Source organism: Chiloscyllium plagiosum, chromosome 13 (assembly GCF_004010195.1).
Source record: "Chiloscyllium plagiosum isolate BGI_BamShark_2017 chromosome 13, ASM401019v2, whole genome shotgun sequence".
NCBI lineage: Eukaryota > Metazoa > Chordata > Chondrichthyes > Orectolobiformes > Hemiscylliidae > Chiloscyllium > Chiloscyllium plagiosum.
Genome location: NC_057722.1, coordinates 26,322,688 through 26,349,700, shown reverse-complemented (window position 1 = coordinate 26,349,700; position 27,013 = coordinate 26,322,688). Strand labels below are relative to the sequence as shown.

At 40.3% G+C, this 27,013-nt stretch overlaps 1 protein-coding gene across 7 annotated transcripts in view; it reads right to left on the bottom strand.

Moving 5' to 3' along the window:
* The window catches only part of ift80 (intraflagellar transport 80 homolog (Chlamydomonas)), a 227,109-nt gene that overhangs the window by 23,022 nt on the left and 177,074 nt on the right, over positions 1-27,013 (bottom strand). For all 7 annotated transcript variants that reach the window (XM_043702073.1, XM_043702075.1, XM_043702076.1 and 4 more), the window contains 4 exons: positions 21,751-21,815; positions 10,212-10,347; positions 9,266-9,413; positions 3,482-3,653 (listed from right to left, as the gene is read on the bottom strand). In XM_043702073.1, the coding sequence (XP_043558008.1) occupies positions 3,482-3,653; positions 9,266-9,413; positions 10,212-10,347; positions 21,751-21,815 (521 nt within the window). The remainder of the gene's footprint in view (positions 1-3,481; positions 3,654-9,265; positions 9,414-10,211; positions 10,348-21,750; positions 21,816-27,013) is intronic.

Sequence of the window (27,013 nt, the reverse complement as noted above, 5' to 3'; positions counted from 1 at the left end):
CAAATCTTTAACTTTGTTTATGTTTTAGAGCCTGAAATGTTATGATGCAACTCTATCTGTACAGTGTTACTTCTATCTGTCAAAAGCAAAGGCTACAGACCCTATTTCGAATCTCACAGATAAGATCATGTGCATGTCCATCAAAAATAGTGTTTCACTGCTGTTGCACTGATCCAACAATAGATTTTGGGTTGCCTCTTTGTGCTATCCCAGGTGAAGGGCACAGATATCTAATCATCGCTGAAGGTATCACTGAAGAAAAGTTGTGTTGCTTTACTGATCCTGAAGGAGGAGAAATCCTCCAGTTAGATATGAGCTGTGGAGAACTTTCTTCACTCTTGAGAATTGTGAATTTAAGGTGATTCTCTTTCTCAGAGGAATGTAGATTGTAATTTAATGAGTGCATTCATAAGGTTGATAAGACTTTTGGGCTTTTAAAGGAATTGAAGAAATGTGAGAATAGGATGCAAAAGTTAAATTGATGTAGACATCCAGTTGTAATCTAACTGAATAGCAAAGCAGGCTCAATATTCTTTAGCCAAATTCTGTTCTTTTTACTCAGGTCCTGAGCCCCAGTGGAACCTGAGTAGCAAGGTCAGATGAGGCCTTATGATTTGTACTGAGCAGAATTCCTGTAGTAAACGGTGAACTCCCCCAGGTATACCTCCTTGATAAATGTAGATTAACTGATGAATCTCTTGCAATTTATTGGACACACTGTTCAGGATAGAATCCCAATGCAACAATGTATCCCTTAAATTTGCATTCCTTTCTGGTGATCCATCCATTTTCCACTTTTGCATGGTTTTAGAATTTCAGAGTCTTTCAATTAATAACTAAATATCCTAATTTAAACTGAATATATTAATGGACATATAATTTGTTAAATGCATGAATTGTTATGATTCCAATGGTGATAATACTGGAGAAGTCAGATTCCAGAGTGAAATCTAGCTTGGTAAACCATTAGTTTTAGTTTTGCAATTTGGTTACTGTGGTGGTTCAGTCACTGAACATATTTACATGAGGTTGTCAATGTACTTTTAACAAAAGAAAGTAAATTTATTATGTGAATGAAAATAAGCTCTAGTATAGGTCAAACAGACAATTTGGAAAGATCTTATCAGTAACAGCAAAAATAATGATTAAACCTTTTTACTAGGCAATATCCTTTACAGGCAGCAGGAAAATCCACCTTTCGGGCAAAAGCCCTTCATTGGGAATTCCTGATGAAGGGCTTTTGCCTGAAACATCGATTTTCCTGCTCTTCAGATGCTGTCTGACCTGCTGTGCTTTTCAAGCACCACTCTGATCTAAACTCTGGTTTCCAGCATCTGCAGTCGTCACTTTCGCCTAATATCCTTTACAGACAAACCTCAGTGAAACATCACTCTCATCTTCACTTTAAAATTCTTATTCAACTAATGAAACTGTAAGCATTTCCTTTCTGTACTTAGTGTACTTTCACCAAATGTGATTTTTTTGACTCTTTCCAAGATACATAGACAGACTAACACATTGTCTTTTCTCTGAACCTGGCTACTTTGAGATTGTTAAAACAGCTCAAGATTTCTTTCCCCTTTGATAACCTGAAGATTTCCAAACTAAAACTGTGCTTCTGCTGGTGTGGATATATATTCTGTTGTCTTAACTGTAATGCTGTAGATCATAAAGAGCAGCAATTACCACAACACCAGGTGGCTTGCTAAATCATTTAACTTAAGTTACATGAAGTCTTGGAATATTTGTCTTTAGCTCGTTGTTTCAAATTATTTTTCCTTTACCCTTCTCTTTTCAAAAACTGATCAGACCTTGGAAGCACTGAAAACCAAAAACCTCAAACTTAAAATCCAAGTTCACAAGATAAAAAGAATATAATACATTTTCATACAAAATATACATTCAGTTTGAATCCTGCTGATGTAATGGCTTCTGTGCAGTCTCTAAATGATTAATTTCTTATTTCCTCCTATTGTCTGATGCAGTATTTTTTGTCATTCTACAGTTTCTTTCTGAAAGTTGTTTTTGCACACCACACAACACAGCAATCTGACTCTCTTATCTTAATATTTAGCCATGAAGGGCAAGATGGGTTAAATTCTGATTTAACTTCTGGCCAGCAACAAAATAGCACTTTTCCCCCAATTCGACAGCGAACACAACCCCCCTCCCCACAAAGATCCCCCTCTGACACCTAACAGATACTCAATCTCAACCCCAAACTGCCACCTGTCTCCTGATTCCTTCCCACCTCAACATCCCAAGGAAATAATATCAACTCCTCATTAACCCCCAACTCAATTCCTGACTTGCCTTGAATTTGAGCCCATAGATAGACCCAACAACATCCTGATCCACATCAAGCCCTTAACCACTTAACTACCATCTACCATCCAAACCCTTCAGATAGCCAATCCCATTCACCCACCTAGCAATTATAAGTTTCACCCACATGTGATTCTATCCATCTGGCACCCTACAGTCCTTGCTCATTTGCCGCCTGTACCTACTCATGCATTAGATAATCTAACCGCTTCCTCCACCCAGTTGGCAGCCTACCACCCCCCCCCCCCCCTCACTTGCTATCTTACACATCCATTTACTTTACACACTTATCCTCTCTCAGTAAGCGATGCAGTGATTTTAAGACCTTTACACCATGGAATATGGCAGCTAGCACTATAAAAGAGAGATATGGTTTCAGTGCTAATCCACTCTGCTGTCTCTGTTTATGTAGATTCCTGGGCTGAAATTCATTGCTTCAGGTGCCCTGGAGGTTCACTTAGGAAACTCGACCATAGAAAAGTGAGTAACTTATTTTCTCATCAGAAACAGGGACTCCAAACCAGATTGGAAGGTTCAAGCCATATATCCAATGTATCCCACACAGTGGTGACAAAGTATGTCCAATGCAATCAGGATGTGATTAACAGGTTGCATTGCAAGAAGAACAGATACAATAATAGATACACAGATGCATTAATAAACACTGGGGGTAAGTTTCAATTTGGGTGTGGGCAGGAAACTGAAAAAAAATCCAATTAGGCATTTGTCAGATTTCAATGGAAAGAAACTTGTGTCAGTATGTATCAGACAGCTGATCTGCTACCACTAGCTGTCAAAGTCAGAAGTTACTTTTACTATATGACATTTTGTGGAGTTTTTATATTCTTACTAATTATAAACTGCAACAATATTATTTTGGTGGATGTGCCTTTAACTGAGAATTGAGAGTTATGATTTACATATTATGTATTAACAAAGATTTTGAAGAAAAACAATAAGATATTCATTTTTTCCATACACCATTTGCTTTTTAAGTGGACTTTGATTACTACGATTTATACTTTAACATTATTTGCAATAAGCATCCCCCTGTGAATAAAATGTTACTTTAGGATAAACTGAACGTTAGTATTTATTTCCTGCAATGAATAACTGTTTCACAAATTAGCTTACATCAAAACATTTTTAAAAGTACCTTAACAAAACGACACAGGCGAACAGCATCATCCCATCGTGAGGCACTGACATATTCATGCAGAATAGCAGGATATGGTGATATGCTTGTATATATCAGTGAGCCATTAGCTCTTCTGACTGTAACCTGGTTTCCCACATAGTTCACAATCTGTGGACTTTTACCAAATTCACTGTAAAACAAAACAAATCCCCTATAGATTTAAATACTTAAAGAAGTAATGTGCAATTATAGTATGCTGTGTTTTAGTATACAAACATCATACAAATATTAAGTTGGCAATATTGTTATGTTTTGGGATTTTAACTTAGGGTAAAATGGAGCATTGAGGGTCATGCAAACTGTTGTAAAGTCCACCTGACAAAAAGCTGGATCAATTGATTGTGACAGATGCCAGGTTGTTTTGCTGGAAAAAAGATACATGATATCCATATCTGAAGTAGGGAAAAGTGGTTAATATAATTTTTTTTTAAAAAAAATTCACTTGTGGGACTTAGGAATCACTGGCTGGCCAACATTTATTGCCTGTCCTTAGTTGCCCTTGAGAAAGTGGCAGTGAGCTCCCTTCTTGAAGCAAGTCAGATGGTGAGTAACTTGAATGGGAACTTGCAGATGGTGGTGTTCTCATGGATTCATTGCCACAGAAGGTTGTGGAGGCCAGGTCAATGAGTATATACATGACTGAGATAGATAGGTTCTTCAGTATCAAGGGGATCAAGAGTTATGGGGAGAAAGTGGGAGAATGGGGTTGAGAAACTTAACAGCCATCAGACTCGATGGGCTGCATGACCTAATTTCTGCTCCCATGTCTTATATCTGCTGACCTTGTCCTGTTTGATGAAAGCCGTAGTTGGTTTGGAAGAAGCTGTCTCAGGATGTTTGGTGAATTTCTGCAGTACATTTGTAGTTAGCATATATTGTTGCTTCTGACCAAGGGTGGTGGATGGAGTAGATGTTTGTGGATGTGGTGCCAGTCAAGTGGGCTGCTTTGTCCTGGATGATGTCAAGCTTTTTGAATGGAACTGCTCTCAAATGGGGAGAATTCCATCACACTCCTGACTTATGCTTTGTAAATGGTGCACAGGCTCTGAGGACTCTGGAGGGGAGTTCTCACGGCTCTGACGTGCTCTTGTAGCCACTGTGTTTACGTGGCGAGTACAGATAAGTTTCTGGTCAACGGTAACCTCAAAGATGTTGATAATGGAAAATCATTGATGGCAACACCATTGAATATCAAGGGGTGATGGTCAGATTGTCTCTTATTGGAGATGGTCATTTCCTGCGATGGGTTAGTGTTAGGGTTTGTGTGGCGTGAATGTTACTTGCTACTTGTCAGCCAAAGCTTAGCTATTGTCCAGATCTTGTGCCATTAGAACATGGACTGCTTCAGTGTCTGAGGAATCACAAATGGTGCTGAACATTATGCAATCATCAGCCAACTTCTGACCTTATAATGGTGGGAGGGACATTGGTGAAGCAGCTGAAGATGGTTGGGCCTAGGACACTATGCTGGGGAACACCTACAGACTTATCCTTGAGCTGAGATGGCTGATCTCTAATAATCACAATGATCTTCCAATGTGCTGAAATGCATGATAGTCTTGAAATGAGTGCTCTCCATATGCTTGATTTCTTCCTGTATGACAGAATACCTGATCAAGGGTGGTTTTTGGAATGTTACACAGCAGGGGCGGCACGGTGGCACAGTGGTTAGCACTGCTGCCTCACAGCACCAGAGACCCGGGTTCAATTCCCGCCTCAGGCGACTGACTGTATGGAGTTTGCACATTCTCCCCGTGTCTGCGTGGGTTTCCTCCGGGTGCTCCGGTTTCCTCCCACAATCCAAAAATGTGCAGGTCAGGTGAATTGGCCATGCTAAATTGCCCGTAGTGTTAGGTGAAGAGGTAAATGTAGGGGAATGGGTCTGGGTGGGTTGCGCTTCGGCGGGTCGGTGTGGACCTGTTGAGCCAAAGGGCCTGTTTCCACACTGTAAGTAATCTAATCTAATCTAATCAGTTGTATTATTATTTATTGTATTATTTATTGTTACAATAAATAATTGTATTATGTATTGTACACCGAGAAAAGAGACCTGGAAAACTGAAGGCCAGACAAGATAGTTGAGTCACCATGGAAACTGGCAGATCCAAAGCTGAAGGTTGAGATAATATGGACCTGTATGAAATTGGAAACTGTAAGTATGCGCCTGTGCTGTATTATTGACAAGTTCTTTGGATAACTAATATCTTCTAACTTGCTGCTGCTCAGAGAAAAGCTTTGATTCCTTGTCTCATCCAAGCTTGACAGAGGTCCTTTTTAGAAAGCAAAAATAAATGTAATCAGGAGAACCCTTGAGGCACAATAATTTGTTTGAATTTTCATATCAGATGACAGGTGAGTATGTTTACTTTACTATCCATTAGATAGAGAGGTTGGCATTTAGGACTGGGGTCTGGCAAGCTGATTTAAGGATCCAAACCAATTACTAAGTCTGGAGGTGAAGTAACTGAAGTCTGTGCAGTGCCAGGATCATGATTCTTTGATTATCAAGGTTAGTATTGTTCTCAGGATAAACTAGGCGAAATAATGAATGACCATAGGATAACATGTGATAGATACCTTTCCCACAGGGATTAAGAATGATTAGCAGGCAAAATTGGGAGAGGTAGGTTTCCTGTAAGATCGGCAAAAGTGAGGACTGCAGCTGCTGGAGATCAGAGTCAAGATTAAAGTGGTGCTGGAAAAGCACAGCAGGTCAGACAGCATCCAAGGAGCAGGAAAATTAATGTTTCAGTGAGGAACCCTTCATCAGGAATGAGGCTAGGAGCCTTTGGGGTGGAGAGATAAATGGGAGGGGGGGGGTGAAGCTGGGGAGAAGGTAGCTAAAAGTGCAATAGGTGGATGGAGGTGAGGATGAAAGTGATAGGTTGGAGAGGATGGTGGAGCAGAGAGGTGGGAAGGAAGATTGGCAGGTAGGACAGGTCATGAGGATGGTGCTGAGCTGGCAGGTTGGAACTGGGATAAAGTGGGGGGGAGGGGAAATGAGAAAACTGGTGAAGTCCACATTGATGCTCTGGGGTTGAAGTGTTCCGAGTTGGAAGATGAAGCGTTCTTCCTCCAGGCGGCAGGCGGTGAGGGAGTGGAGGTGGAGGAGGCCCAGGAGCTGCATGTCCTCAGCAAAGTGGGAGGGGAAGTTGAAATTTTTGGCCTTGGAGCGGTGGGGTTGATTGATGTGGGTGTCCCGGAGATGCTCCCTAAAGCACTCTGCGAGAAGGCGTCTCCAATGTAAAGGAGACCGCATCGGGAGCAAAGGGTACAATAAATGACATTTGTGGAAGGGCAGGTGAACATTTGATGGATGTGGAAGGCTCCTTTGGGACCTTGGATGGAGGTGAGGGGGGAGGATAGAACTGTCAAATTGAATTAAACTTCAGTCATGACATACTAGAAAAAAAGAGTGGGGAAATCAAAGTATTACTTATCAAATTCTTGATAAATAAGAATAAAAAGGTTTTGGGTAAAATAAGTAAGGAAGGCTGATCTCCTTCTGGAGAAGTAAACAAAGAATTGGAAAGACAGATAGGTGTAAATTGTTAGTAGCCACAGTCTCCATCAGCGAATGCTAATTGGCACTGCAGAAATTCACCAAAAATTCTCAGGTAGGAACGTTCCACACTCACGACCACTTCCATCTAGAAGGACAAGGGCAGCAATGTGGAAACACCACCACTTTCAAGGTCCCTTCCAAGCCAGTCATCATCCTGACTTGGAAATATATCGCCATTTTTTCACTGTCGTGGGTCAAAATCCTGGAATTCCCTCCCTAATGGCATTGTGGGTCAACCCACAGCAGGTGGACTGCTGCGGTTCAAGAAGGCAGCACACCACCACCTTCACAAGGGCAACTAGGACCAGGCAATAAATGCTGGCCAGACAGTGATGCCCACATCCCACAAATGAATAAAAGAAAAACACTAGCCACCACAAGAGAACTTGTGTACATAATGTACATGCAGGTGAAGATGTCAAGTAGAGATAGACAGAGTGAAGCCCAATTATTGAAGGTAGGAAATGTGATGGTCTCTGTATGTTTTTGGGTATATCCAAACAATGAAGTAACAATTTTAGGAACTAATAGCTTAAGTTAGATGTTAGATGTTGTTGACCTCTCAAGGCAAGTTATCATTGGCTAACTATAAGGGGAGAGAAAGGATGCTTTGCAGGGACACTTGCTTACACACACAATCTCAATAGCAGCTGTAAAATACATCTCTCTAGACTAGTCAATGGCTGGTGTTTACATCATGGTAAGGAAACATAAACAGATTGAAATAGATTTAATGGTAATTTCTGCCAAAAAAAATTATCATCACTAGTTGTACATTACTAAACCAGGAGCAAATGCAGCCAATGAGGAAATAATTAAAGAACTTATGGAAAAGAGAGATTTTGTGCAGGACAATTTTTACAATAATTTGCCCATTTGGCCAGTCCTGAAACTAGATGGAAAGCATAGATTGACAATTGAATGTTTGGCTTTGAATAAAATTCATCATAGTCCTACTGTTCACTCATTTGAGAGAGAGAGAGAGACACACACACAACCATAACTGGTAATGGTTTATCCTGAGAATCAGCACAGCTCAGACGAAATGTCGATTCTCCTGCTCCTCGAATGCTGCCTGACCTGCTGTGCTTTTACAGCACCACAGAATACTCAGAGGAACGGATAGAGTGGATGTGGAGAGCGTGTTTCCACTAGAAGAAGAGACCAGGATCTGAGGGCACAGCTTCAGAGTGAAGGGACAAACCTTTAGAACTGAGATGAGGAGGAATTTCTTCAGAGGGTGGTGAATTTGTGGAATTCATTGCCAGGGGGCTGTGGAGGCCAAGTCACTGAATATCTTTAAGACAGAAATAGGCAAGTTCTTGATTAGTATGGGGAACAGGGGTTACAGAAAGAAGGCCGGAAAATGGTATTGAGAAATATATCAGCCATGATTTAATGGTAGAGCACATTTGATGATCTGAATGGCCTATTTCTGCTCCTGTATCTTATGAGTGCGACAGTCAGTGAGTCAGTGAGAGAGAGAGAAAGGGACAGACAGCTAAGACCAGGAAGAGATCAAGGCAATCAATTTGATGTTCACCATGCAAAATGTAAAAGAGCATGAGGATTTAAATAAGGCTGGAATATTTGCCTACTTTAGCAAGAGGGAGGGATCCCCAAGGTCACCTTGGGGAAAATGGTAAAAAGAAACATGTCTTTGAGAGTTGAGTATAGCTTTAGTATTGCTCACTTAAGTGCCAGAGAAATGTGTAACCATGGAGTGGAATGTTTGGTCATTTTAAAAGTGAAATAGTGAAACTTTTCTACAGTTTAGAACACAAGTTGCTGAAGGAAATAGTGTTTGGTCAATGTTGCTATTAGATTGTTATAGTAACATCTTAAAACTTAAAATCTCATTACATGATTTTTCTAGTCAGTCACTGTCTTTTTAAAAACTATTGACCTCTATGAGGATCATAACAATGTATACTTGAATAACAGAGAGCAAAATGTCATGTAAATTCCAAACAAACACATTAGAAAATTCTCTATATTACAGAAACTTTTAGCTCAAAATTTCCTAAGTATATTACTTCATAAATAATATCACTTCTTAAATTTCTCTTGGTAAATTTGTGAGTTAAGATTGGCATGGATTAACATAACACTTGCAATTTCCGTTTAAAATACAGAGAAAAAAATTATCCTTTGAATTTAACAGAGAATAGTTCTACCTTGCATCTTTTTCAAAAATAGTTTTGGACAGTAGTTCTTTGTCCACATAGATTGTGTTAGGATAATACCAAACTACAAAATGCGTATTCTGCATCCCACATAATATATTGATCTTATCATTCCAAGCTATAGAATGCACCATTGTACCTGAAATAAAATAAAAATACCTTAGTTAAAACTTTGTTTGTTTCTTTTTCAATAACCAGTATTTATTTCAATTTTAGCATGTTTATCTTGATGATTCAAGTATGTATGTTAATCTGCACAAGCTAGGTCATACAGGGTTGCCAACACTGACTTTCCGAGCTCCTGTAATTTTACAACCAATGAACAAAAGTATTACACATTGTGCCCCAATGATTCTTCTCCTGGGCCATGGACAGCACTTTCAAGCAGATTAAACTTTAATTCACCACCAAACCAGATGAGGTGGAGAGGTGTTGGAGCAAAATCCCTTTGTCAAACATGTCAGACAAGTTTTAGAAGGATAATCTAGATACCATTTGTGACTTTGATTAAAAAATGTTTCAGTGCAGCAGTGAGAGTAGAAACTTGTCTGGAAGAATTCAGACATAACGTTTTCATGAAAGAAGCAGATGGATTTAGGTAACAACACATTTATCGACTTTGGAGAGTAACAGGAGGTTGAAGGTGGGTAAGTTGCAAAGTCAGAGAGGTTAAAGCTTGATTTTTTTCAAGAAAGAGAGTAATGGTAGCAGATTTAAAGAACAATATCTGAAGAGAGAAAACTGATAATTATATTAGCTAATAAAGAAGAGGAAGAGAAGTTGATTGCCAATAGTTTCATGGAAATATAGTTGCGAGAACAGGAGGAGAGTCCTAACAGCAAGATTAGCTTGGGAATACATGATAGGAGAAAGGAGAGGAACTACAGAAAGATGCAATTTTAAGATTAGACCAATTTCAATTGAAAATAATACCTACCAATTTTGATGATTTTTTGTTCTTTCCCAAATCTACGCACTGAAGCAATGTACAGATCTCGATTTTTATCGATGATGGCAACTTTTCTTTCATTTTGTGAGCCAAATTGATCCAGTGCAACCTCCATCACTTCTATCTGTAAGAAGCAATGCAGGTAACTAACTGTTAATTACACAGCAGATACAAGAGGTGAACCCTGTTACTACTGATATTACAGCTGATATTACTACTGGATAGGAGGAGAAAGTGAGGTCTGCAGATGTTGGAGATCAGAGCTGAAAATGTGTTGCTGGAAAAGCACAGCAGGTCAGGCAGCATCCAGGGAACAGGAGAATCGACGTTTCGGGCAAAAGCCCTTCTTCAGGAATTACTACTGGATAAGTCAGATTCCAGAACGACTGATGTTTTTTAAAGACATCATGGTCTTTCATGGAAACAAGACCACAAGGCTACAGATTTCATTTATCAAAAAACACAAAAGAAGTAAAAATAAATTACATTTAAACTAAGCTGTTTAAAAGATGCCACAACGCATGGAAAAACAAAATCCCATGTACTCCCTAAATCACAGTTAATCAAAATCCAGAGAAAATTTCCTTCCCTGTATAATCTGTAAGTGTGACATAATAGCTTCTTCTCAGTTCCTGTTCTGTGGGCTTTGAACCTTTTCCATGAATGCATGCATAACTGAGAGCTTAGATTTGCTTAGCTTTGAACAACCAAATTAGGTTCTAACCAAACAACAACTAGTCTGAAAGTTTCACAAACGAAAATCTTTTACTGAGGTAACTTATTCCCTTTACTGTACTAAACCACCTCCTTTACGGGAGAAACTAAACCTGCATTTGAACTCAGCAAGCTCTCCTTTGAGCTGAACCTAAAAACTTTTTAGGTGGGTTTCCTCCGCGTGCTCCAGTTTCCTCCCACATTCCAAAAATGTGCAGGCAGGTGAATTGGCCATGCTAAATTGTCAATAGTGTTAGGTACATTAGTCAGAGCGGGATGGGTTACTCTTCGGAAGGTCAGTGTAGACTTGTTTCCACACTGTAGGGAATCGAATCTAATCAGCTTTTAAAAACAACCTGCTCATCCCCGGTTCTGCGACAGTTAATGGCTTAATGTTTTCTCTAACATATTGTAAACCCCACAGTACAAACAAACCTCCATTTACACTTCATGGCTCATTATAGCCACCTGCTCCTCTGACATATACAAATTTTAAAGCTATGGTTCCGGAAAGACTGGCCTAATTAATTTTAAAACCCCTTCATAAAATTAGATTAATACCCATATGTTACTAGGTTGTAATCCAAACTAAACGAACCATCTGAATCATGTGAAAATCTATGATAAGTTCAAATTTAGTGGAAGGGGATATTGCTCAGAAATATTAAACTTGAATAACAAGAAAAGTCAAATAAAATACAACTTAAAAGAGAATGCCAAAGTGATAAAAACAGAAATTGCTGGAAAAACTCAGCAGGTCTGGCAGCATCTGTGGAGAGAAATTACAGTTAACATTTCTGGTCCAGAGACCTTTCTTCAAACCTGATTATAGCTAGGAATGTGGATGAGGGGAGGTGGTAAGGAGTAAACGATAGGTGGAGATAGAACCCAAGAGAGAGAAGAACAGTTGGACAAAGGACTGGATAATGGTCAGCCTGGGAGAATGAATAGATAATAATAGGAAGTATTACTGGCTAATAATGAGTTGTTATTGACAAATTGACCTAGTCCCACAGTTACCTTGACTATACATCCTCACACCCACCTTCCTGTAAAGACTCTATTCCATTCGCCCAGTTCCTCCGTCTCCGATGCATCTGTTTTGATGATGCCAACTTCAGTGAGGGGATCACCTTCTTCCTCAACCGAGGATTCCCCAGCTTCATAGTTGACAGGGTCCTCAGCTAGTTTCGATCCATCTCTTGCACTTCAGCCCTCATTCCTCTCTTCCCTCCCACAACCGCAATAGAGTCCCCCTTATCTTCATCTACCATCCCACCAGCATCCACATCCAGAGGATCATTAGTCACCATTTCCATCACCTCCAGTGGGGTGCCACCACCAGACACATATTCCTCTCCCCTCTCTTGTCAGCCTTCTGCAGGGACCACTCCCTCAAGAACACTCTAGTCCACTCCTCTTTCACACCCAACAACCCCCACAGGCCCACCGCACTTTCCCTATAACTGCAGAAGGTATAAGACCTACCCATTTACTTTCTCCCTCTTCAGTATCCAAGGGCCCAAATGTACCTTTCACGTTAAGCAGCACTTTTTCTGCACTTCACTCAATCCAATCTACTGCACTCACTGCTCTCAATATGGTGTCCTCTATATTGGTGAAATGAAGCGTAGACTGGGTGACTGCTTTGCAGAATACTTACATTCTGTCCGCAAAAAAGAACCTGAGCTTCCAGGTCTGCCACTTTAACACATCACTGTGTTCCCTGGCTAGCATCTCCGCCTCAGAGTTGCGGCACTGTTTCAGTGAAGTTCAGCACAAGCTGGAAGAACAGCACCTCATTTTCTATTTGGTATCTCTACTGCTTTCTGGACTCAATAATTTTAGTGCTAGAGGCAGCTTCTCCAATGTCTTTATCCCAACCCACACATATAAGGCCTTGTTATCATGTGGTCTGCTATTACACATAATCTATTTTTAGCTATTAATTGTTCCCATTAAAAGCTATTCATTCTCCCAGGCTTACTGTTATCCACCCCTTTGTCTGTCCGCTGTTCTTCTCTCTCTTTGGACTCTATCCTCACCTATCTTACCTCACTTATCACTCCTAACCTCCTCCCTCCACTTTATCTTCTGCATAAAAGCAAACAGTTTCCCAGCCATCATCAGTTCTGAAGAAGAGTCACTGGAACCGAAACATTAACTCTGATTTCTCTCCACTGATGCTGCCATACCTGCTGAGTTTTTCCAGCAATTTCTGTTTTTGTTTCTGATTTCCAGTACCCGCAGTGCGGTGGGCCTGTGGGGGGGTTGTTGGGTGTGAAAGAGAAGTGGACTAGAGTTTATTTTAATGAGAAAGTGATGATGGAAAGAGGAGTTTTAAAACTTATTTGAATTGAAACACTAGAGTGCAGCAGTTATGTTATCTTGTCTTAAGAGATTGAGTTACTTGTTACATAATGAAATAATTTGTCGCATGTCAAATGTTTAGCTTGACAGTGAAATGTGTAATATGTTTGTCTTTGCCAATCCTTATGTACATAGGCCTCAAAGGTCTGATAAATTGGCCTTCAAATTTGATCTCCAGCCAGAGGTAGATCTTTCCAAAGTGGGATCCACCTCCAAGATGCAAAGTTAAAAATTAAGTGTTGTAAAGAATTATGATTAACTTTCAACATTTTTTCTGTCTACTTTTGTCCTTTTTTTTAAACAACGAGAGCTGATGACAAGCAGAAGTAATCTCAAGGAGTTGCTGAGTTCATAGTACAAGGCAGCTGAACTACCAATAGAATGGATAAGCCCATTAGTCCAGAATGCTTTAGTAATGTGTCATTTTAGCCTTTAATTTGTGAATTCAGCTCACCCTGGTGGGATTGTATTGTCATGTCAATTCTCTTAATGATACTAACCACTGTTGAATAAATAAAAACAGGGAAAACACAATTAATCAGACGAGGGGCTGAATCTTATCACATTTTGACCGTGTGTCAATTTTGTCAAGTTTCACAATGGTTTATCTCTTCAAGACCCAGCGATATTTCTCACCATACCATCACAAACTTACCTCATTAAGTATGTCCCTATGACAGTATGCTCATTTGATGCTTGACTGATCCTAACCACTCACCACACCTGGAAGAATTTGCCATTCCTGTGATAGCCTGGAATAGACCAATATCCCTGGAGCCCACGCCATCTTTAAACAGTCATTGTGCACCCAATTAAGTGCTGACAGTCCAAAACTATCTTGTATGGTGACTGATATTTGAAAGATGGAAGGGAAAGAGGATAGGGGAATTTGCCATCTTGCTTTGTGGACAGGGACCTGGAAGTCAAGGTCGATAGGATGATACAGAGAAGGCTCCCCACTTCCCCAGGACTGGCAGTACAGGCCGCAGTACAGATTCAGCTGGGCTGGGTCACTGCAATCTTAGCCATCTACAACTGTGTAGGAATGAAGTTAATGACCTTTTCTGGGATAACAGCCACTATCTGAGAAACACAGAATCCCTACAGTATGGAAAGAGGCCATTTGGCCCATCGAGTCCACACTGGCACACTCCACAGCATCTCAGCCAGACCCCGAGCCTGGTAATTTCATATTTACCACATCTAATCCACATGCCTCGACGACACAGGACAATTTAGCATGGCCAATCCACCTAACCTCCATATCATTGGACTGTGGGAGGAAACTGCAACACCAAGAGGAAACCCATGCAAACACAGGGAGATTGTGGAAACTCCACACAGAGTCATCCAAAGCTGGAATCGAACTGGGCCCCTGGCATGGTGAGGCAACAGTACTAACCACTGACTACAACCTTACACTCACTCTGCCTGTTTTACTGCACCATCTCAACCAAGGCTTATGTTCTAATACTCTCATTATTGCATGCCAAATATCCCCTCACTCAATCTCATCCACCCCCACACATGACACCAGCAACTCTGCATATGTTCTTATTCTCTTCTCCCCACTGAGAATGTGGAACTAATTTCTCTGGGTTTATCAATTTAAAGACTTAGCTAACAAAGGTTAGGTCGAAGAGTGCAAATAAGCTGTCAAATTCATTTACCAGACTGTGGTACCTATGTCAAAAATATATAAGATCTGAAATAAATCAATATCTCAGCAGAATTTTGAAAGGTAACAAAGAGAGGAACTCTTACTTTTTGTGGATTTAATACACAATTAAATACACTGCCACTGCCTCCTAGCTGACTATTCTACTGGTTCTTTCCTTTTAACAATAAACTTCAAATTTGGCTTTGTGAAATTGAACCAAAGCAAAATCACTATCTCCTATGTCATTAAACAAACAATGAACTTATGCACTTTGGCACAGTTCTACTGGTCTATTTTAATTAGCAATGTGAAAACTGAATTATTATTGCAATATCCAATCTTTCTAAAACATTAGTTTAATGAATAAGCAAGCATTGCAGACACTTGAAACTTAAATGTTACGAGCAGTACTTCAGCCGTTAAAATAACATTTCTTACATTATTGTTGAAGTTGTACATTTCATAGTGTTTAGGATATAATCTCAGGAAAACAATAACTCATACAATTAACACCATCAGAAAGTCAACATACTGTGCACCCTTTTCTTGTTTGCAATTTGTTCCAGTTCACTGCCATAGATCTTTGGGATTGTTGCAACTTTCCCTTAGGCTGTAACACTGTCTATACTCTGTGTTCAATCAAAACCTCTGACAGCAATATATACTTAAGCAAGCAAATAAAAAAATGATTGTGAACAGACACATTTACTGTTGTAGACATATTGGCTGTCATAATAACAGTGAAGTTAATAGCAATCACTTATTATTGGGTAAATCAGACTGTAACTTCAGGCAAAAAGTTGTAAATTGGTATCCGAGGATGTTTTGTCATTCCTCCACATTAGAGTGTTTGCTAATAGAGATGGCATTGAAATCACCAATGTTCTGAACTTCAGGAGATTTCCTACTACCCTTGCATTAAAGATGGTTGCAAAATATAGGGCTACAGCATTCAAATATAATTAGGTTAAAATACTTTTTTAAAGAAGTTCTACTTCCTCTTTTATCATAATGCGGTTTTATGAACGTGGTGTGCTGGCAGAAGTTAAGTAAAAACAACCCTCACCCATTTCCTTAAGATGCTCCAACTATGACTCACTTGATTGTCCAACAATAGAATCCATTGCAGATTCTGAATACAATCTTCAACTTCAACTCTTCATTCCAAACGATTAGCACTTCAACTGCAAACTGATGGGCCTGCAATGCCATCTCAAAGGATTGAACTGAATTTCATCTTTAGAGTATCCTTTATCTTTATCTGCATTTAAACATTGTATGCCATCTGTTATTTTTTACCTAAGTTAAAGCTAGCTGCTGGTTATTTTTAAATTGAGTCACTTGCAAATGAAAAGGCAAGTTGCAGAATTGCAGACAAATTCTTAGCTCATGCACCATTCTAAGGAATTACCTTGTTGTGTGGTACAAGAGGCTTTCTATGCCATTATGTAACAGACGCATTAAAGTGAATCAAGTCAATTGGGTGAAATAAGTTAAATTGGGGCAGTGAAATATGCAACAGATCAAAACCAGTCTCATCAAGTAGTGAAAAAGCAAGCCAGTAACATACTGGTTCTGCCAGTAATTAAATAACTTGCTAATGGTGAAACCTGGCCCAGAAATTAATTTTAAAAAACCGTCTTATACTACACAACCACTTGATGAAGCAGCAGCACTCCGAAAACCAGTGCTTCCAAATAAACCTGTTGGACCTGTTGTGTGATTTTTAACTTTGTACACCCCAGTTCAACACTGGCACCTCCAAACTAGGTGTTCCAATCAGTATTGGGAAAAGGAAGAAAGAAGCATAAAGGAAAAGCTGAGAGTAAGGCAGTTCCCTTTTCAGTAATCTTCCCTAACCGGTGAGTGAAAAACAATCAATAAGATAGAAGTATCAATGGCCAAGGTGGCACTGGGACACTGTTACTGGGGAAGGGGAGCAAATGGTGATATGGGGGTGATGTGCTCTGTGGCTAATGTAGGACACTCAAGATGACTAGAAAGGGAAGGTATGAAAGTAAAGCAGAGGGTAGCCATCACACGTCAGCCTGAGGCAGGAGTCAGCAACAAAGGAAGCAGAGAATCCAGTAAGGCTAATAAGATTGGAAAATTAGGGGTGCTGGCAACTATGCCTAGAAATGTGGAACTCGCATTGGAATTTTCATCTCATGGTAATGTCAAACCAAATATAAATAATTAGGCCAGATACTGGGCTGGGATTGAACACTTTAGAGCAGTTGACAGAACCAGGGAGCCGTACCTGCAGCTGAATATTGCAATTGGAATGCCAGTTTCCCATTGTTTAAGAATAATGGTTACATAACACTATAAAGATACTTAGTTGATACTATACATTTTATGTATAAAGCAGTATAGAATAATGGGCATAGTGCCCAATCAAAATGGATTTCAGAAAATCAGATGACTTCTATTTGTGATTTCTAGATAGACAGAGAGAATGACCTGAATTTTCACAAAGAGAAAGACAGTCTCTAGCTAAGTCAATATAGTGCCAGAGCCTTGACTGCAGTAGTCCTGCCTGCACCAACACCCCCACCTCCCACCCCCACAAAACCCCAAAAGTGCATCACCTACCGTTTTTAACCAGTGGTGGGGGCATGGTAGGTCATACTTTGCTCAACCATGGTATACACAGACAGCTATACATGGTAAAGTGTATCTGCCTTCAAACAGATCCAATTTTCACTGCTGAGATATCCAAATCATGATGTGGTTTTTAAACATTTCAAGAGATAATTTAATGCTGCCACTTATTTTGAAAAGTAGGGTAGCCTTTTTGAGAGGTTAGAAGCCCTCTGGGATGGTGAAAGTTAGAGATAAATGTGCATTGATAAAGTCCCACAACGAAGATTATTGCGGAACATAAATGCTCATGGTGTAGGGGTAACATAGGTAGAAGAACACCTAGTTAAAAGAGACAGAATAACATAAATGTATCAGCTTCTGCTCAGCAAGATGTGAGCAAAGAATCACCAGACTCGAAATGTTAACTTTGCTTTCTCCCCACAAGTGCTGGCAGACTGCTGAGTTTTGCCAGCATTTTGTTTATCTTTCAGATTTCCAGCATCTGCAGTTCTTTGTTTTATTGCAGATGTAATGTGTGGTGTGCCATCAAGATCAGTACTATGGCCTCACTGTTTACAATTTTTACAAATGATATTGATGAGGGAACCTACAGTATGGATGTTAAATTTATGGATGACGCAAATATAGATGAGAAAGTAACTTGTGATGAGGACCTAAGGAAGATACAAAAGAATATTGCCAGATTGAGTGAATAGGCAGAGGTCTGTCAAATGCAGTATAATGTGGGAGCAGCTGAAATTATCCATTTCAGCAGGAAGAACAAGTAAAAGCATATTTAAATGATGAGAGATTGCAGAGCTGTGACATCCAAAAGTATCTGGGTATGCTAATGCTTAAATCGCAAAAGGTTAATATGCAGGTATACAAAGCAAATCAGGAAACCCAACAGAAAGTTAATGTCTAAAATGACTGGAATTGAATATGAAAATAGGGTGGGTCATGCTTCAATTATATAGAGAATTGGTGAGACTACATTTACAGTACTGTGCAGTGTATTGGTCTCCCTATTTAAAGAGGGATGAAAATACATTAAAAGGTTTACTAAACTTATATCTTGTGAGAACTAGACCAGACTTGTACCTGGTAGAATGTAAAAGTTAACTTGATTGAAACAAAAAAGATCATTAGGGGTCCTGTTAGGGCAAATGTCTCTTTTTGAGAAAATCTAGAATTAACAGTGACTGTTTAAAACTAAGGGGATGTTCATTTAAGACAAAGATGATGCCTCCCTAGTACCAGGATCAAGGATCTCTCAGAGAGGGTGCAGAATATTCTCAAAGGGGAGAGGGACCAGCAGGAGGTTGTTGTAAATATTGAAACTAACAAAATGAAGAGAAAAGGATGAGATTCTGAGCAGAGAATATAGGAAGTTAGGCAGGAATTTAAAGAGGAGGTCCTTGAAAGTAGTAATATCTGGATTACTCATAGTGCCATGAGGTAGTAATGGTAGGATACAGCAGATGAATGTGTGGCTGAGGAGCTGGTGCAGGGAAGAAGGATTCACACTTTTGGATCATTGGAATCTCTTCTGGGGTAGAAGTGATCTGTATAAGAAGGATGGATTGCACCTGAATTGGAAAGGAACTAACATACTGGCGACAGATTAGGTAGAGCCACTCAGGAGGCTTTAAACCAGTAAGATGCAGGGGTGGGTGGGGACCCAGACAGATACTGAGGAAAAAGATCAGTCTGAGACTGGTACAGTTGGAAAAGGGTAGGTGGGGACCCAGACACAGACTGAGAAAAAAGATCAGTCTGAGACTGGTACAGCTGGGAAAAGGAGCACGTCAAACAGTTAGGGCAGACAGGAACAAAGCAGACAATGAGGTAGAACTGATAAATTAAACTGCATTTATTTCAATATAAAAGGCTGAACAAGGAAGGCAGATGAACTCAGGGCATGGTTGTGAACATGTGACTAGGATATCATTGCAATTACAGAGACATGGCTCATGGTTGGACAGGACTGACAACTAAATGTTCCAGGATACAAGTGCTGAAGGAAGGAGAGAATTTTGTTCGGGGGAGGGAGGGGTGTGTTGGCATTTTTGATCACCTTATTGGGATTGTACTATAGATCCCCAATAGTCAGCGGAAAATTGAGAAACAAATTTGCAAGGAGATCTCAGTTACCTTTAAAAATAATAGGGTGGTTATGGTAGGGAATTTTAACTTTCCAAACTTAGACTGGGACTGCCATAGTGTTAAGGGTTTAGATCTAGAGGAATTTGTTAAGTGTGAACAAGAAACTTTTCTGATTCAGTATGTGATTGTACCTCCATGACTCTATAGGCCTGAAGATTGTCTGATAGGATTTGCGGAGGATGGTTTAATTTCACAATTAGATCACCAAAACGTTCTTTCCCACAGGCCATCTCCACAACCAGTAGCTTCAGTGGTTGTCTCTGAATTCTTCCAGTCTAATTCCATTAAACACCCCCACCCTACCAGAAAGAAAATTCAACCAACTAGGCCACTTTCTTGTTTGCAGAGCTGGTAATTTTCCTGATGCATTGTTCTTGACTTTAAAGGGAAAATTCAGACCAAAATGTCTTGGAAGTTGCTTAAAAAGGCAGATTGGTTTTCCAGGTGCAAATTTAATGCCACTCATGGTTTCAATAGAAGACAGTTAAAAGTTAAGAATATGATGGAATATGTTCCATCTGCTTGGATGAGTGCAGCTCTAAAAATACTCAAGAAGCTTGGCAAAATTTAGGACAAAGCATCCCAATTGATTGGCACCCCATTACCACTTTCAACATTTAGTCCCCACCACCACTGTTGTAAAATAGCAGCACTGTGTACCATCTATAAAACACACTGCTTTAATTACTCAAACTCTTTAGATAACAACAACCAAATTCACAATCTTACCATCTAGCTGGACACGATAGAAAGACATGGGAACACAACACCCTGCACATCTACCTCCAAATGATACCTTATCCTGACTGGGAAATAATATCACTCTTCCTTCATTCAATATGGGTCAAAATCATGGAACTCCAGCCCCAAAAGCACTCTGGCTGTAATTACACTGAGGCATTATAGCTATCAACTAATTGGGCTAGCAGAAAAAATAGCCAGCCTGCTATCATTAATAGGACACAAGCTTGGAGGTGGTTAATAGGAGGTCAATCGATCTGCACTGATCTGTGCATGATTGAAGGATTGAACATAGACCTAATCGGTTGTTGTTGAATGCTACTCCCTTGCACTTGCATCTGACTGTTCTGGCCCATTTCTCCCCATGTTCCGCAATCCTCAAAACCTCTTCCCATTCTACTAAAAAGCATTTAGTTGGCCCTTTGGTCCCCGTGTCGGCAGATCTCCCCTCGTAGTAGCCATGGCCTTCATGGTGGTGCTGCTGAGTGCAAGAGCTGCTGGCTTTTCACTGGCCAACAGCTGACACTGGGCAGCATTTCAACTTCCAGAGACTTAATTTCAGAGAAAGACCTGCTGCCGCCCTACAAACTACCTGATTGGAGGAAGCTATGGAGGGCATTACTCTGAAATGACATGTCAGATGTCTCACCAACTTTTCAGCATGAGGGAAATCTTTATCGAAAATGGAAAATCCTGACATGTATTTTCCTTTGTCTGGAAGACAACAACAAGGGATGAAGGACTTATGCCCGAAACGTTGACTCATCTGCTCTTTGGATGCTGCCTGACCTGCTGTGCTTTGCCAGTGCCACCCTTTTCAACTAAAACTAGGGGATGCAGTTTATGAAGAAGAGATCACCCTTTTAAGATGAAGATGAAAACATTTTTTTCTCTCAAAGCTCTTCACTAAAAGCAATACAGGCAGAGTTATTGAATTTATTCAAAGCAGAATTTGAGAGATTTTTGATAGACAAAGGGAGTCAAGGTTTAAAGATGGGAAACCAGAAAATGGATTTGATACTACAACCAGATCAATCATGATTTCATTGAATGACGGATCAGTCTTCACAACCCGAATGGCTTCTGTTCCTGTGTCCTTTGTTTCATTGCAGATATATTCTGTAAAGTTACACCACTGTATACATCAATGATACTTTGTTCCTCACTAACCTCTTGACCTTTATTTGTTGAACAGTGTTACATGGTATAATCCCATTTTTATGTGAACAAAATAGAACAATACAATAATAAAGTCTGGGTGAGCTATTTCTATTTATCACAACAAAATACCTTGTGAACAAGAGGTTTTCCATCACCAAGGGGCTTTCCAGAGATTGCATCAATAAGATAGATTACTGAAACAAGATCACAAAATATATGGTGATGAATTAATTAATGTACTTGCAAGGATAAATATATTATACATTATGTACCATAAATATATTACAGGATAATAAAGGAAGAAACTTTCCTTTGCAAATAAAGGGAGAGGAACAGACAAAGGAAGCACATGTTGAGGTCAGTGCAGGAGAGAGAGAGCGAGAGAGAGAGAAAGAAACTGACACAGCAGTGAACCTGCACAGTTACTGCCTTAGCTGTTTGAATTCATGTATCGCTATCAGAATGCATCTGGGAAAATTAACAAGCATTGAAATTCACAACTAATCTTGGAGGAAGCTGTTTGGGAGAAGTCACAGCACAGAAACAAATAAGTTAATATTTAAGTGTGGCCTTAGAGTGAGTTTTTTTCTTAATAATATGTTTTACTGAGATATGTCCCAGGGAGATAGTGAGGAAAGAGATCAACCTAAGACTGGTACAGTTGAGAACAGAAGCGAGTCAAACAGTCAGGGCAGGCAGGGACAAAGCAGAGAACAAGGTAGGAGTGATAAATTAAACTGCATTTATTTCAATGCAAGGGGGGGCCAGGGAAGGCAGATGAACTCAGGGCATGGTTAGGAACATGGGACTGGGATAACATAGCAATTACAGAAACATGGCTCAGGGATGGACAGGACTGACAGCTTAATGTTCCAGGATACAAATGCTACAGGAAGGTCAGAAAGGGAGGCAAGAGAGGAGAGGGAGTGATGTTTTTGATAAGATAGCATTAGCGCTGTACTGAGGGAGGATATTCCCAGAAATACATCCAGGGAAGTTATCTGGGAACTGAGAAATAAGTTACTGGAATTGTATTATAGACCCCCTAATAGTCAGAGGGAAATTGAGAAACAAATTTGTAAGATCTCAGTTATCTATAAGAATAATAGGGTGGTTATAGTATGGGATTTTAACTTTCCAAACATAGACTGGGACTGCAATAGTGTTAAGGGTTTAGATGGAGAGGAATTTGTTAAGTGTGTACAAGAAAATTTTCTAATTCAATATGTGGATGTACCAACAAGATGCAAAACCTGACCTACACTTGGGAAGTAAGGTAGGGCAGGTAACTGAGGTGTCGGTGAGAGAGCACTTTGGGGCCAGTGACCATAATTCTATTAGTTTTAAGATAGTGATGGAACAGAATAGACAAGATGTAAAAGTTAATGTTCTAAATTGGAGAAAGGCCAAATTTGACAGTATGAGGCAAGAACTTTCAAAAGCTGATTGGGGGCAGATATTCGCAGGTAAAGGGACGACTGGAAAATGGGAAGCCTTCAGAAATGAGATAATGACAGTCCAGAGACAGTATATTCCTGTTAGAGTGAAAGGAAAGGCTGATAGGTATAGGAAATGCTGGATGACTAAAAAAATTGAGGCTTTGGTAAAGCAAAAGAAGGAAGCATATGTCAAGATTGAGTAAATCCTTTGAAGAGTATAAAGGCAGTAGGAATATACTTAAGAGAGAAATCAGGAGGGCAAAAATGGGACATGAGGTAGCTTTGGAAAATAAAATTAAGGAGAATCCAAAGGGTTTTGACAAATACATTTAGGACAAAAAGGTAACTAGGGAGAGAATAGGGCCCCTCAAAGATCAGCAAGGTGGCCTTTGTGTGGAGCTGTAGGAAATGAGGGAGATACTAAACATGTATTTTGCATCAATATTTACTGTGGAAAAGGACATGGAAGATATAGAATGTAGGAAAATAGATGGTGACACCTTGAAAATTTCAGAGGAGGAAGTGGTGGATGTCTTGAAATGCATAAAAGTGGATAAATCCCCAGGACCCGATCAGGTGTACCCTCGAACTTTGTGGGAAGCTACGGAAGTGATTGCTGGGCCTCTTGCTGAGATATTTGTATTATCGATAGTCACAGGTGAAGTATCAGAGGACTGGAGGTTGGCAAACGTGGTGCCACTGTTTAAGAGAGGTGGTAAGGACAAGCCAGAAACTACAGAGCAGTGAACCTGACATCGGTGGTGGGCAAGTTGTTGGAGGGAATCCTGAGGGACAGGATGTACATGTATTTGGAAAGGCAAGGACTGATTATGGATAGTCAACATGGCTTTGTGCCTGGGAAGTCATGTCTCACAAACATGATTGAGTTTTTTGAAGAAGTAACAAAGAGGATTGATGAGGGCAGAGCGGTAGATGTGATCTATATGAACTTCAATAAGGCGTTCGACAGGTTTCCCCCATTGGAAACTGGTTAGCAAGGTTAGATCTCATGGAATACAGGGAGAACTAGCCATTTGAATACAGAATTGGGTCAAAAGTAGAAGACAGAGGGTGATGGTGGAGGGTTGTTTTTCAGACTGGAGGCCTGTGACGAGTGGGGTGCCATAAGGATCGGTGCTGAGCCCACTTCTTTTCGTCATTTATATAAATGATTTGGATGTGAGCATAAGAGGTATAGTTAGTAAGTTTGCAGATGACACCAAAATTGGAGGTGTAGTGGACAGCAAAGAAGGTTATCTCAGATTACAATGGGATCATGATCAGATGGGCCAATGGGCCGAGAAGTTGCAGATGGATTTAAATTTAGATAAATGTGAGCTGCTGCATGTTGGGAATCTTAGCAGGGCGTATACACTTAATGGTAAATTCCTAGGGAGTGTTGCTGAACAAAGGGAACTTGGAGTGCAAGTTCATAGCTCCTTGAAAGTGGAGTTGCAGGCAGGTAGGATAGCGAAGAAGGTGTTTGGTATGCTTTCCTTTACTGGTCAGAATACTGAGGGCAGGAGTTGGGAAGTCATGTTGTGGCTGTACAGGACATTGGTTAGGCCACTGTTGGAATACTGCATTCAATTCTGGTCTCCTTCCTATCGGAAAGATGTTGTGAAACTTGAAAGGGTTCAGAAAAGATTTACAAGAATGTTGCCAGGTTTGGAGTATTTGAGCTACAGGGAGAGGCTGAACAGGCTGGAGCTGTTTTCCCTGGAGGGTCGGAGGCTGAGGGGTGACCTTATAGAGGTTTACAAAATTATGAGGGGCATGTGGATAGGGTAAATAGGCAAAATCTTTTTTCTGGTGTCGGGGAGTCCAGAACTAGAGAGCATAGGTTTAGGGTGAGAGAGGAAAGATACAAAAGAGACTTATGGGGTAACGTTTTCACACAGATGGTGGTACGGGTATGGAATGAGCTGCCAGAGGAAGTGGTAGAGGCTGGTACAATTGAAACATTTTTTTCAGATTAGATTAGATTATTTACAGTGTGGAAACAGGCCCTCTGGCCCAACAAGTCAAGTCCACACCGACCCTCTGAAGAACAACCCACCCAGACCCATTCCCCTACATTTACCCCTTCACCTAACACTACGGGCAATTTAGCATGGCCAATTTGCCTAACTTGCACATTTTTGGACTGTGGGAGGAAACCAGAGCACCCGGCGGAAACCCACGCAGACATGGGGAGAATGTGCAAACTCCACACAGACAGTTGCCTGAGGCAGGAATTGAACCCAGGTCTCTGGCGCTGTGAGGCAGCAGTGCTAACCACTGTGCCACCCAATTTAAGAGACATTTGGATTGGTATATGAATAGGAAGGGTTTGGAGGGATATGGGCCGGGTGCTGGCAGATGGGACTAGATTGGGTGGCATATCTGGTTGGCATGGACGGGTTGGACCGAAGGGTCTGTTTCCATGCTGTACATCTCTGTGACTCTATGATTCTAAAATGACTCATTAGGTAAATCCTGAGTGGCAAACAAAATAACTTCAAGTATTCATGTAATGGGAATATTTATGCCCTGTTTATCACCTTGCATCTGTGAGCAGTATGTTGAAGACTTAAACTGTGTTGTATCCAGACTACACACAATCTCTTGAAAAATAGACATGATATTAAAATCTTGATTTCACCAGATTTCCATTCAAACTACAGAGTAAAAAACTGGGCTAACTTCCATGGCACCACTTCAGCAGTGATTGTTCTTAAGAGTATGGCCTCTGGGAATTAAGCAGCCATATCCGTGATAGCAAAGATATAATGACGTCCTAAATTTGTTTTTTGTAGGGGTCCAACAAAATCCACCAATGCCCTATTAAATCGTTCCTCAAAAACTGGTATGGGAATTAAAGGGGTCAATTGGGCTGACATGTTTTTCGCATCATCTGACAGTTGTGGCACATTGTATAAAACTGCAGCAAGCCTTTGTAAAGACATGGCCAGTAAAAATATGCTCTATGCTCCCACATTCCATCCATCAGAATTTCAGAGCTACAAACTGCTTTGTTGTGCTTTCCGTCAAGGCTTTTTTCTCTGCTACAGCCTTCTGTATCCTGATTTGCACTGTAGCTTCCAGTGAACATAACATATTTTAATATTTCTTGGTGATATTTGGGTGATACCATGATCAGTTAAACACCATTTACTCTTTATTACTGGTTTGTGAGGAGATCTCCACTTTCTCATCAAAGTCCCATTTCTCATGTTGCAACATTCTCGAATGTTTTCATTTTCAACTTCAGTTTGAGTCAATTGGGATACCTTATATAATTCTGGACTGCTTGCTGAACCTTGTCGAAGAAGCCTTATTATGCTTTTCCTTTGGATTATCCAAATCCCCAAAGAAAGCACCAGATAACCAAATATCTGACTTTGGAACCAATCTGATCTCTAATGATAGGATATATTTAGCTTCTGCTTGCATCACTGTGCATGAAGAAAAAATCCCAGAAGCCCTTTCCTGAAAAGTCTCTGTTTCCTTCACTTTGCTTCACTTGGTCTTTCTGTTATTACTGCAGAAGCTGCAACCTTCGATTCTGAAAAATTATTCCCTGGGAGTAAAGGCAAAATACAGTCACCATAGTCTTACCAGACCATAGGGCTGTTCTCTCATTTGAGACAGATGACTGGTGATAGTTTAACCTGAGGGTCACCATGCCTCAGGCTGAGAATAAGAGTCCTTCATTGTAACTTTAACCAGTGTGGGAACTGAATACAAGCTGTTGGCATCACTCTGCATTACAAACTTGCCCTCTAGCCAACTGGGTTAACTGACTTTCAGTACTTTCCCCAGATCTACTCCGCAGCTTCCAGCAATCTGCATAAAGATGTCCCATATTGTGACAATGGAAAAATGTGGGCCATCGGATATATTGTTCATTTGCAGCACTTTCCGTTTTGGCCTGAGGAGGAAATCTGTCTCTTCCCAACCATGTCTACTTA